Source organism: Motacilla alba, chromosome 20, assembly GCF_015832195.1.
Source record: "Motacilla alba alba isolate MOTALB_02 chromosome 20, Motacilla_alba_V1.0_pri, whole genome shotgun sequence".
Classification (NCBI taxonomy): domain Eukaryota; kingdom Metazoa; phylum Chordata; class Aves; order Passeriformes; family Motacillidae; genus Motacilla; species Motacilla alba.
In genome coordinates, this window is record NC_052035.1 from 9,262,420 (window position 1) to 9,274,351 (window position 11,932).

At 47.6% G+C, this 11,932-nt stretch overlaps 1 protein-coding gene across 2 annotated transcripts in view; it reads left to right on the forward strand.

The window, feature by feature from the left end:
• The window catches only part of LOC119710113 (peroxidasin homolog), a 44,223-nt gene that overhangs the window by 29,008 nt on the left and 3,283 nt on the right, over positions 1-11,932 (forward strand). For both annotated transcript variants that reach the window (XM_038158733.1, XM_038158734.1), the window contains 10 exons: positions 1,535-1,693; positions 2,347-2,459; positions 3,640-3,796; positions 5,327-5,435; positions 6,178-6,335; positions 7,608-9,111; positions 9,576-9,710; positions 10,272-10,480; positions 11,307-11,421; positions 11,760-11,853. In XM_038158733.1, the coding sequence (XP_038014661.1) occupies positions 1,535-1,693; positions 2,347-2,459; positions 3,640-3,796; positions 5,327-5,435; positions 6,178-6,335; positions 7,608-9,111; positions 9,576-9,710; positions 10,272-10,480; positions 11,307-11,421; positions 11,760-11,853 (2,753 nt within the window). The remainder of the gene's footprint in view (positions 1-1,534; positions 1,694-2,346; positions 2,460-3,639; positions 3,797-5,326; positions 5,436-6,177; positions 6,336-7,607; positions 9,112-9,575; positions 9,711-10,271; positions 10,481-11,306; positions 11,422-11,759; positions 11,854-11,932) is intronic.

An 11,932-nucleotide genomic window follows, 5' to 3' on the forward strand; every position in this document is an offset into this window, starting at 1 on the left:
CACCTCAGAGTTTTCTCATGGCTTAGGAAAAAAAAGATTTTGGGACAACAGGTGGTGGTGAACTTTTAAAGTCTCAAATAATTGTTAATGCTGGCTCCACTGAACTGATCTCATCCAACACTTTCTGGGACAGAAGCCAATAATGCTTGGCCCAGAGGTCCTCCAACTTTTCCTTATGCTTCACAAGCTATAATTAATGGTTTAGGGCTGTGGAGATTTTGTGGGTATTGTGTTCCAGCTTCCACAGCAATGGCCCTGACGCGGAGTTAAGAAGGACCAGCTGAAATTCTGCTCTGCCAGCGTGTTCTCCATCTCCTTTAACCTGTTTTCCTCCACTTCCCAGAAAATATATCTTAGGCACATGGAAAGGAGCACAGTGACAAGAAGTGAGTTCATAAGTGCTTTGTAACCAGGTTTGCACTCAGTACTCCATAAATAAAAAACCAACGAAGCTTTACAGTGCTTTCCCATGCTGAAAGCAAGAGGAGGGGAGCATTGAGATGAGCATTGCTCATCTCAAAGCCACTTTTGAGAGCATAGGGAGATTTTGGTATTTGGGATGAATAAGTAGAGGATAAATTAATGGAGTATATAAAAAACAGTTGCTAGCCTGACAAATTTTGATAATTTCATTTGGGTTTGTTAAAGGGGTTTAGTTTTCAGCTTTTCTCCTGAAATAGAGAAAATATTGAAACAACTGTTTCCAGACCAAAAAATCAGACCAACAAATTTAGAAAGACAATGCCAAATGTCCCAATTTATTTGATGAAACAGAGAGTTTGGATAATTGAAGAGTGATTTGCTATCCATCAAGGGTCAAAAAATCTGCAGGTTGCACTGAGAAAATACTTAGGAGGAAAGAAAAAGGGTTCCAGCTCTTCCCAGCTGATCAGACAAGACAACTCAGTGTGTAAAGGTGGTATTTCAGGGCAATTGATGCTGGGAAGGAAATGAAATGTGTGACTGTCATACAGATCCCCTCCAGTGATGGTGATGCCTTCAAAATCTAGGAACAACAGAAAATGGTTTTGAGACAATATGAATATAGGAAGTAATATAAAAACAGATCTTTGACTGGAGGTGTCCAGGTGCAAATTTGGCAAATTGCACGCTGAGAATGTGCTGAAAATGCACACGTGTCAAAGCACATGTGACATAGGGCAAGTCCAGTTCTATAAGTTCAGCAAATTCTCATAATTGACGAGAATCCTCAGTTAGAAACACAGGCAATGCAGTCATTCCCTCTCTTGGTTCAGCCCCTTGTGAAGCCTCCCTCCTTGCTAATTGTTCTTGTCTAATACACGAGGAGGTGTCTTGGGAAGGTGTCTTGTCCTTGATCCCCGTAAGAGGCAAGATCAGAACCGGCCCTCAGGAATTTGTTTGTCTGACAGGAAAAGCGCTGGAGTTAGGAAACTTTATAACAATCCAACAACAGCCCAGAGCCGCGGATAGACACAAAGAACGCACAAAAGCAAAAATCATTTTGCTTGGGATTGATGGGACGAGGGAATTAACGAGCTGCTCGATCCCCCAGGTGGGCCCTTGCCGAGTGACCGGCGGCACAGCGTGCTGGCCACGGGCACGCTGCGCGTGGGGCGGGTGGCCCTGCACGACCACGGGCAGTACGAGTGCCACGCCATCAGCGCCATCGGCGTCAGGAGCCTCCCGGTGCAGCTCTCGGTGACCCCGCGAGGTGAGCTGGGCTGGCAGAGGTGTGGCGTCAGTTCGGTTTTGTGGGGAATTGTTGGAACTCGGGGTGCTGAGAATTTTGAACTTTCTTTTTTTTTTTTTCCTTATAATTTATTCTTCTAAATAAGGAAACTTCCCTTCTTGTTCACAAACAGGGCAGGGTTTTACTAATGGCAGACTGGAGGGAAGGAAACTCTCTAGAAGGAAGAAATTAGTGAAGCTTCAAGCACAGAATATGCAGTATGACAAGATCAGCAAGATCAATATAATTAATTAATCTGGCCTGACTAACACTTTGAGAGAGCCTCATCCCACAATTCCTGAAGCAAGTCATGATCCCTGTTTCAGCTGGAGCATCTTTTCTAGAAAGTCCTTGAATTAAGGATTTTAAATGGTGCAGCACATTCCTGTGTAATTGCCCCAAGTAGAGATGCAGAGGAGCAGAAAATAATGAACATAAATTACATAAATTTATGAACAGAGAGTTTGGTAGCGAGACAGAGAGCACAGGGTGAGCTGCTGCAGCCCCTGTGCAGAGCCCTTGCAAGAGCAGCAGCTCTGCGTTCCCCATGCCGAGATGTTTTTTTACTCACAGATTTCTCTGTTTTCCTTGGTGCATCTTTCACCCCAGTGACTTTTCTCCCCTGTGTTGCACAGTGATCCCAGTGTTCCTCCATCCCCCCCAAGACCTGGTGGCAGAGACAGGCCAGGACGTTTCCATTTCCTGCGCTGCCCAGGGAGACCCTCGGCCCACCATCACCTGGGTCAAGGTACGTGGTGATTTCACATCACTGGGGAGAGGAACAGCTCCTCTAGGGGAGAACAAAACAATATTCTCCTTCAACACTTCTCCCAGTTTCATTAGTTTTGCAATACACATGGATAAGGACCAACGTTTCCACTGATTTGGGGTTTTTAAGAGAGCATTGCAGTTTCTCAGGCTCAAAGCCTTGCAGAAAATATTCTCCTGTTCTTCTTTCCAAAAGAGTTACTTGAAGCCAGTGACATTCCAGGATGATATAAATACCTGAAGATTGATTTTTTTTTTCTAAGTAGTTTGTCCTTATATCCAGGATTCCTGCTGATGGTATTGGATGATGCTTGTTGGCTCCAGCTGAGGGATTATGGGGCAAAGCTGTGATCCCTCAAAATCACACAGCAAGCAGCATGGCTGCTCTTTCCAAAAATTCATTAGATTAAGTTCTTCTGCCTTTTTTCCTGCTATTCTGTAGTACAACACTTGGGACTTTCCTTGTTACCTGCTCTGCCTTTGAGCACAGTCAGGCACAGAAAATGCTTGAGCCACGCTTACTCTACAAAAGTCTGGTGGGAGGTGAACCAGCTTTCTTTCTTTGCAGCTTTCTGTGGGCTCAACCAGCAGTGGGAGCAGAAGGAAAGGGCGTGAGAGGGCAGCAGAGCAAGCTTTAGGTTGTGGCAGGGCAGCAGAAAGATGTTAAGAAGCAGGAGGATAAAAAAAGTAAAACCTAAAGTCACATCTGCCACCAGCCAGGCTGAGAGGCTGGGTTTGAGTGATGCTGTCAGAGCCAGCAAAAGCTGGGATTTGCAGGTCAAGGCCAGCAAAAATCCATCAGTTTCAGGTTGTCCTGAAACTGAAAACCTTTCAACTTCATTCTATGCTATGAAACTTCTGTGGGGGCATCAGGGCCTGGGATTTGTTCCAGACAGCCTGTCTGTGTGGGGTGTCTGTGTGGGGTGTCCTGTGGGGACAATCTGGAGAAGAAGCTGAGCAGAGACCTCCTCACTGTGGGCCCCATCAGGAACAGGTGTCTTTGGATGTCTCTCTGGTTTCTCTGGAAGAGCAATGCTAACATCTGGTGGCCACATTTGTTCATCACATCCATCCCTGGGTTTGCTGAGCAGGCTGGGGGCTGTGCTGGTGGGAATCTCTCCGTGCTCTGACACAGCTTCTGTCTTTTGATGGTGCAACAGGAGGGCATCCAGATCACAGAGAGTGGCAAGTTCCACATCAGCCAGGATGGGACCCTCTCCATTCAGGACCTGGGTGTGGCTGACCAGGGCAGATACGAGTGCATAGCAAGGAACCCCTTTGGCTTCACCTCGAGTGCCATGCAGCTCACCATCACCGGTACCGTATCTCCCCCTGAGCCTGCTCTGGCTCCCGTGTAAGGACCTGCTGTGCTCTGTTGACACTTTGAGCAGATTATTATGTAAGAAATGATTTCTTCAGCTTCTTTGCAGACAGGTCCTTTTGGATCGGAGTCACCTCGTTATGAAAGCCCACGCACCTCCCAGCTGCCCCTCGCTGTTTGCTCAGCTGAGCTGCAGTTGCTCCCTGCAAAGCCAAAGGTGTTGTCTTAAACCTCCTCCTGCAAGCTCAGCTGTCAGTGTCCATGTAGTTATTGCCTCTGCTGGGAGGGAGAAACTTATTAAAATGTGCCAATGTGCTCACAAATCATCATCTGACCGAAACCTTGCATGCCAGGGAAGGGAGGAGCAGAACAACATTGGCACTGCAAATGCAGGGGTGTCAGTGTCTGCTCAGCCATAGAATCACAGACTCACAGGATCAGTAAGGCTGGAAAAGACCTTCAGGATCATCAAGTGCAACCTTAGACCGTGTACCACCCTTGGGAATGGGAACTAGCTCTGGTTTTCAATCTCCTGCTCTGTGCATTAGGGAAGCTGTAATGAACAAGGAGGAGTAGCTCTCTGCTGGTCAAAGCAGGGGTCAGGAGTGGAAATTGTACCTCTTAGAGGCAAAGGAGAAAAGAAATCAAAGGCTAGCAAAAAAGTTTAAAATATAAGTGAAGAGTTGTTCCACCAATAGCCACAGTGGCTTGTGAGTGGCTTATTAGATGAATTTAGTAACATTTTCCATACAGGGGCTGTAAGCAAGAGCTGAAAATGGTCAGAAATGTCTTTGTTGTTTGAAATAATTCCTGAGATTATTTCTGTGATTTATTCTTGATTGGTACCTCATTCACCAGCTGGCTGTAGCATAACCAGTAGCCAACTGGGAACTGGTTTGTTCAGCTATGACAAAGGCCCTGGCTTAAAAATGCATGCTGTAGTGATTTTAAAGAAGTGATGTCTTTACTTCTGAAGGTATTCCAACAACAACTTTGGTATTTTTATCTAAAATGATGTAGCAAATGTGTTAACACTAAGTTTGAACTATGATTTTAATAAATATCTATTAAATACTACCAATAATTAATAAGTAAAGTCCTTCACAAACAGAAAATTAATATGAGCAATATATTTAAATTAATTTCATTAATTTGACAAGTACCTTTGTGGGAAGCAAATATATTCTTTTGGATTAACTCATTGTGATTTTTACTTTTTTTTTTTTTTTGCAGTTTAACCACTAACCAAAACAGGCCTTTTTTTTTTGCAAAGCTGTGCAGAAGAAAACTCTGAATGTGTGCCCACAGACATCTCCTGAAAAAAGTCACCTCCTTTTTCAGGCAGTTCACATTCTTCAGAACAAATAAAATAAATTCATGGCGTTTATATTCTAAACGGAAACGTGGTTTGTTCTGCAGCGAGGTCACTGGAGCTGGTGCTGCTGCACAGATTTTCATGACCTGGGAGGGCCCATTAATATCAAAGCAATTGAGGGTGTTTTGTTGTTTCTTTGTGCTTTGGGCAGCCACGGACGTGGGTCGGAGCGGGGACACGTTTGTGGCCACGTCGCTGCGCGAGGCCATCAGCAGCGTGGACCACGCCATCAACTCCACACGCACCGAGCTCTTCAGCAAGTAAGTGTGGGAAGGGCCTGGAGCTGGCGCCTGAGGCAGAAATGTGATAAAAACCCACAAGAAATGAAGCTCTCTCAAAGCTCATTTTAGCACTGGCAGCCCGCAAAGGAAAGCTACGGGATTGCTCGTGACGCTGCACCATGTAGGATGTGATAGAGCTTCCCAACAGATTTGGGGTTCTGGAAAAGTGAGATACGTGAGCATCATCTCTTATGTCACTTCTATCTGCGTTTTGTCAGCTGGAGTTGGTTGTGGAGATAGTGAATAAAAAGGAAAATAATCAAAGTAGTCATTTTATGAATGCAACTGACTTTGTGGAGGGTGTACAGAAATAAGAACATTAAAATTCCAACCATTTCCTCAATAAAAAATAAATTCTCGAGTGAATATGATTCAATGCTTTTCTGCCCCAATATATGTTTTTACTGGAAAGATGGATAGTTTGTATTAAGCCAGAAACCCTCTGGGTTTCAGCTGTTGAAAAGTGAAAAAATAAATTGCTATCACAGAAAAAACCCAGAGAAACTGAGGGAATTAAATATGTGCATTTTCCTGTGGAGAAATATCCTTTCTTTAATCATCTGCAATGTGCAGGCAAGCCACGTTGGTCTTTTGCACTAATTTGGGGACCAAGCCCTAGACCAGCTTAGAGCCCGACTCTTGCTGCTTGCAGGGTCTCACTGCCCTGGGCAGAATTGATTAATTTTAATGATCCTGCATCACTTTTAATTCCTGGAAATAGGCGTCCCAAGACTCCCAATGACCTCCTGGCTCTGTTCCGCTACCCGAGGGACCCCTACACCATCGAGACAGCCAGAGCAGGGGAGATCTTTGAAAGGACCCTGCAGCTGATTCAGGAGCACGTGCAGCAAGGGCTGATTGTGGACATGAATGTCACAGGTAGGAGAGATTTCATTTCCCTTCTTAATTTTGTGTGCAGGATGAAATGAAAAAAATTATATGTAGACATCCAGGAAGTTTAAACTGTGCAGTGGTATATCAAAAATCCAGGTAAATGTTGGGTATATCAAGAGATGTGTTGTCTTGGAGGCAATTCTTTCTATATCTCATGTTTTTTTTAACAGCTGAAGGGCTGGTCTTATGTTCACTGAACCAGTTTGATACCCAGGAAGGTGTTTTAATTCCCTGTTTTGGCCTCTTAGATGGCTATAAAAGCCCTATTCCTTAAAAAAATATTAGCCATTTAACTGATAAAGGAGTATCCTTGTGGGTCTGAAGTTCAGCCCCTCAACAGCATTGTCTGAGTTGTTTCCTGCCCTCCAAATGGCAACAAGAACAGTGCTGTGAACTGTGAGGTATTTGGGTGCTGTTACAGAGGAAGTGGGATACCCCTTTTCCACCTTGACCTCTTAGCTACAAACTCAGGTAAGTCCCAGAAACTCAGGTTCCTTCTACTGTGGTAAGATAGCAAGCAACAAAGCAGTGTAACACCTGCTTAACACCAAAAATACCTAATGAGGTCCAATCATGCAGCAGCTGGACCCCAGAACTTCCTACCTGGTACTTCCTGGATATACAACGAACACTCCTGTACACTGTGTGCTTCCACCTATACGCGTGATTCATCATGTAGCAGGCATGTGTGTTTGGGGCCTGCAAATATTTTTTCCTGCCTGGATGTATTCCAGGGTGCAAGGAATGTCTCTCCAGGCGGCAGGTCTGGTCTGGGCTGGTTGGACTGCCAGCCTCTCCTCCTCATTGCCCTGTCAGCATCCACACAATGCAGCATCATTCAGCGCTTTCACACGGCCCAGCAGTGCCCTGGCAGTCACCCACGGCTTCCTGCTGCTCGTCACGTAGAGCTTGGGTGGGTGATGGAGCTCATGGAGGCAGCAATAACCCAGGGAGCCATAAAATAAACCTAGAATAGGGACCAAGACCACCCCCACAGTTTGCTCTGCCAGTCACATCATTTCTGGTTTCCAGCTCTGTGCAGTTAAACTCTTTTCCCTTTCTTTTTTGCTTTGTGGGTTAGATGAGATCCTGTGCTTCCTTTGCTTCCCATAAATTCCACAGCAACACCACGCTCAGAGACCCGGCCGTCCATGCCCATCCCGACAGGGGTTTTCACACAGAGCTGTTCCATGGGACAGTGGGAATCAGGAGGCTGCAGGTGATGCCTGACCTGGTGCTCTGCCCTTCCCTCTGCAGGCTATCGCTACAATGACCTGGTGTCCCCTCACTACCTGACCATGATCGCCAACCTGTCGGGCTGCTCCGCGCACCGCCGCACGCCCAACTGCTCCGACATCTGCTTCCACAAGAAGTACAGGACCCACGACGGCTCTTGTAACAACCTCCAGCACCCCATGTGGGGTGCATCCCTCACAGCCTTCCAGAGGCTCCTCAAGCCTGCCTACCAGAATGGATTTAACCTGCCCCGAGGGTTTTCCTTGGCAGAAGATGCCAGGGATCTGCCCCTTCCTCTACCTCGCCTCGTCTCCACTGCCATGATCGGGACCGAGACCATCACCCCCGATGACCAGTTCACGCACATGCTCATGCAGTGGGGCCAGTTCCTGGACCACGACATGGACCAGACGGTGGCAGCCATCAGCATGTCCCGTTTCTCAGACGGAGCCCCTTGCAGCGAGGTGTGCACCAACGACCCTCCCTGCTTCTCCATCACTGTCCCCGCCAACGACCCCCGCGTGCGCAACGGGCGCTGCATGTTCTTTGTGCGCTCGAGCCCCGTGTGTGGCAGCGGGATGACCTCCCTGCTGATGAACTCCGTCTATGCCAGGGAGCAGATCAACCACCTGACGTCCTACATCGACGCCTCCAACGTTTACGGCAGCACGGAGCAGGAATCGCGGGAGCTGCGGGATCTGAGCAGCCAGAAAGGGCTGCTGAAGCGAGGGCAAGTTGTGCCCAGCTCGGGGAAGCACCTCCTTCCCTTTGCCGTGGGGCCACCCACGGAGTGCATGAGGGATGAAAATGAGAGCCCCGTGCCGTGCTTCCTGGCGGGAGACCACCGTGCCAACGAGCAGCTGGGGCTCACGGCCATGCACACATTGTGGTTCAGGGAGCACAACCGCGTTGCCACCGAGCTGGCCGCCCTCAACCCGCACTGGGACGGGGACCTCCTGTACCACGAGGCGCGGAAGATTGTGGGTGCCCAGATGCAGCACATCACCTATGCCCAGTGGCTGCCCAAGATCCTCGGGGAGGCTGGGATGAAGATGCTGGGTGAGTACAAAGGCTACAACCCCAACGTCAACGCGGGGATTCTCAACGCCTTTGCCACGGCTGCTTTCCGCTTTGGGCACACCTTGATCAACCCCATCCTGTACCGGCTGAACGAGACCTTCCAGCCCATCCGACAAGGCCACATCCCCCTGCACAAGGCCTTCTTCTCCCCTTTCAGGATCATGCAGGAAGGGGGGATCGACCCCCTCCTCCGTGGGCTCTTTGGGGTTCCTGGGAAAATGCGGGTGCCCTCTGAACTCCTCAACATGGAGCTGACAGAGAAACTCTTCTCCATGGCACACTCTGTGTCACTGGACTTGGCTGCTATCAACATCCAGAGAGGGCGAGACCATGGCATCCCACCCTACAATGACTTCAGGGTCTTCTGCAACCTCTCCTCAGCGCAAGAGTTTGAGGACCTCCGAAATGAGATAAAGAACTTGGAGATCAGAGAAAAGCTCAGGAGGTACTGTAGCCTGGATGTGGAAGGATCAAAATTACTGGAGACCAGTCAGTGAAAAGTTCCTGCTTCTTCCAGTACACCCATGGAATAACCTTCCCAGATATTGCCCCCCACAGATGTTAAGATAGGGTAATAACTGTGGTCTAACAATGAGGTTAGACAAATGAAGTTTCTCCAAGTGATCAGTCTGGTTTTGGGTGGAATGTTGTCAGGCACTGCTGTGGTGTAGTTTGGGAGCAGATTGAGCCTTGGAGCTATTTTCCAGTCAGATTAAACTGCGTCCTATCTGCCCTGTCTGCCTCTTCCAAGACAGGTCTTTATCCTGTTGTCTTTTAGATAAAACCATTAAAAATATTGTCCAGATGAGTTCCTGGCATACAAATTTCTATGTTGGTATTAGATTTATATTATCACCACTCTTTGAGAGCCTTTTAACTTTGTTTTTTAAAATATCTGTTATCCTGCAGTTTATATGGAACTACCAAAAATATTGACCTGTTTCCAGCTCTTATGGTGGAGGATCTTGTCCCTGGGACCAGAGTGGGACCAACATTGATGTGCCTGTTAACAACTCAGTTCAGAAGACTGAGGGATGGAGACAGGTATTGCCATCGGAATCATCCCAAATCCCTTGGTATTCACTTTGGGAGTTTTTTTGCCTTACAGGAAGAAGCAGAGTATGTATTTTTTTCTTATTTATTGTCTTATGATATGATGAACAGTGTTCTCTGTCCAGTGTATTTGCAAGAACACTTGTCACAGTTACTGTCAAGGTGTCCTTTCTTGATTTAATGATTCTCATTTCACTGCAGAACTCTGGGAATCATTGAGGGTGTTCCCAATATCTCATGAAAATCCTAGAAAATGTCCACAGGAGCTTCTTTCTAATCCCTCTTTGCTGATCATGTGAATGAGATGCCTTTGCCTGGTGATGCACTTAGGGCAGGAGCACAGGGGTTTGTGGGTCCAGAAAAAGCCATCTGTGTTTGCAGCCACCTGACACCAGAGCAGACGCTCATTTCGAGGGGTGTGGGTGCTGCCACACAGATGTCAGGGAGCTCATCTTCCTCTCCCAGCCTCACTCACTCACTCACTCACTCACTCACTCACTCACTCACTCCTCTCCCACTCCTGAGTCATGCTGTGATTACACCCCACTGCAGATTTTGGTATGAGAACCCCGGAGTGTTCACACCGGCGCAGCTGACTCAGATCAGACAGGCGTCCCTGGCTCGTGTCATCTGTGACAACAGTGACCACATCCAGCAGCTGCAGAGAGACGTGTTCCAGGTGGCATCATACCTGCAGGGCATGGTCAGCTGCGAGGAGATTCCTGCCGTGGACCTCCGCCTGTGGCAGGACTGCTGTGAGGGTAAGGAGAGGGATGCTCTGGCACTGACTGGTGTGGGTATCACTCTGGCTGTCATTTGTCACGTGCCACAGCAGCTTTTATGGAACTGTAGCTGGTTTCTGACTGTGTGTCAGCAAATGGGTGCAAAGAGAACTGAAAATAGAATAGGAATGGAATGGAATGGAATGGAATAGAATAGAATAGAATAGAATAGAATAGAATAGAATAGAATAGAATAGAATAGAATAGAATAGAATAGAATAGAATATCTCAGCTGTAAAAGACCTGCAGCAATCCTCCTGTCCAGTCTCCTGACCAATTCAGGGCTGATCAAAAGTTAAAGCAAAATATAAATTATGTCTTAATTATTATTATTATTATTATATCCAAATGCTTCTTAAAACCCTAGAGATTTGGGACATTGGCTACCTCTCCAGGAAGCCTGTTAACTCTGTTAGCTTCATTTAATTTGTCTGAAAGTCCACCTCACTGAAGGCTTTGTTCTCTGGCTGAGGAAGAGACTGAAACAAGACATGATCCCCACCACGTGTCACTTCACAGATTCATTTGGAAGCCTAAGTCTCTGCCATTAAAGCTCAGATCCTGCCATGGTCCCCTTGGGCTGAATTCTGGTTCAGAGGTCCATTTGAGGCATGGTAATCCACGAGTGATGCACGCCCTTTTCCACACCTTGGTTGCCTCCTTCCCTCTGGCCCAAGAGATGGCCCAAGAGACATCCATCCCAGGTGGATGGTGCAGGAGGGCAGCGCTGCCTTGTGCTGCTGCAGGTCACACAGTCCTGTTTCAAACACCAGTGCTCACTGCAGGCTTTCCCTTCCTTCCCAAGACTGCAGGACACGAGGGCAATTCAGGGCTCTTTCGCAGCGGTTCCGAAGCAAGAGGTCTCCCGGCTTCAGCTACCCAGAGGAAAACCCTGCAAAGCACAAGCCTGCCTTGCCCAGGTGCAGTATCACCCTTTCCACCTCCAGTTTATGAAACAGAAGTTTTAATAACTCAGTCCATTCAGGCCTCTGAATCTGGCACTTTGCAGAGATCTGGATCAGTAGAGAGGTGCTGAGCTCAGACAGTCCTCCACACTTCAGTGCAGAGCCCAGCTCTGATGTGTAAATACCTGGGCTGAGGGGCTCTTTGGCTGGCATCCCTTGGCAGGTGAACCTGGCAGTTGGGCCCTTCCCTTTGATGCTCACTTGGAGGCTGATGTTGGAGAAGGCAAAATCATTCCCTCACTTAGGAAGTTGCAGTTTGCATAACCCCTTTCACTTTTTATCCCTGACCCTAGAGATGAGGCACCCTCTCCAAGCTCTTCCTCCAGAGAGAATCTTGAGTCCCTTGTGGCTGAACTGGAGAAGACAGTCACTTCCCTACGGAAACAGGTAAAACTTGGTGCCCCAGTGTTTGTCTTTCATGGAGTCATGAACCTCAGCAAAGAAAACTTGAGCCAGCGTTTTCTTC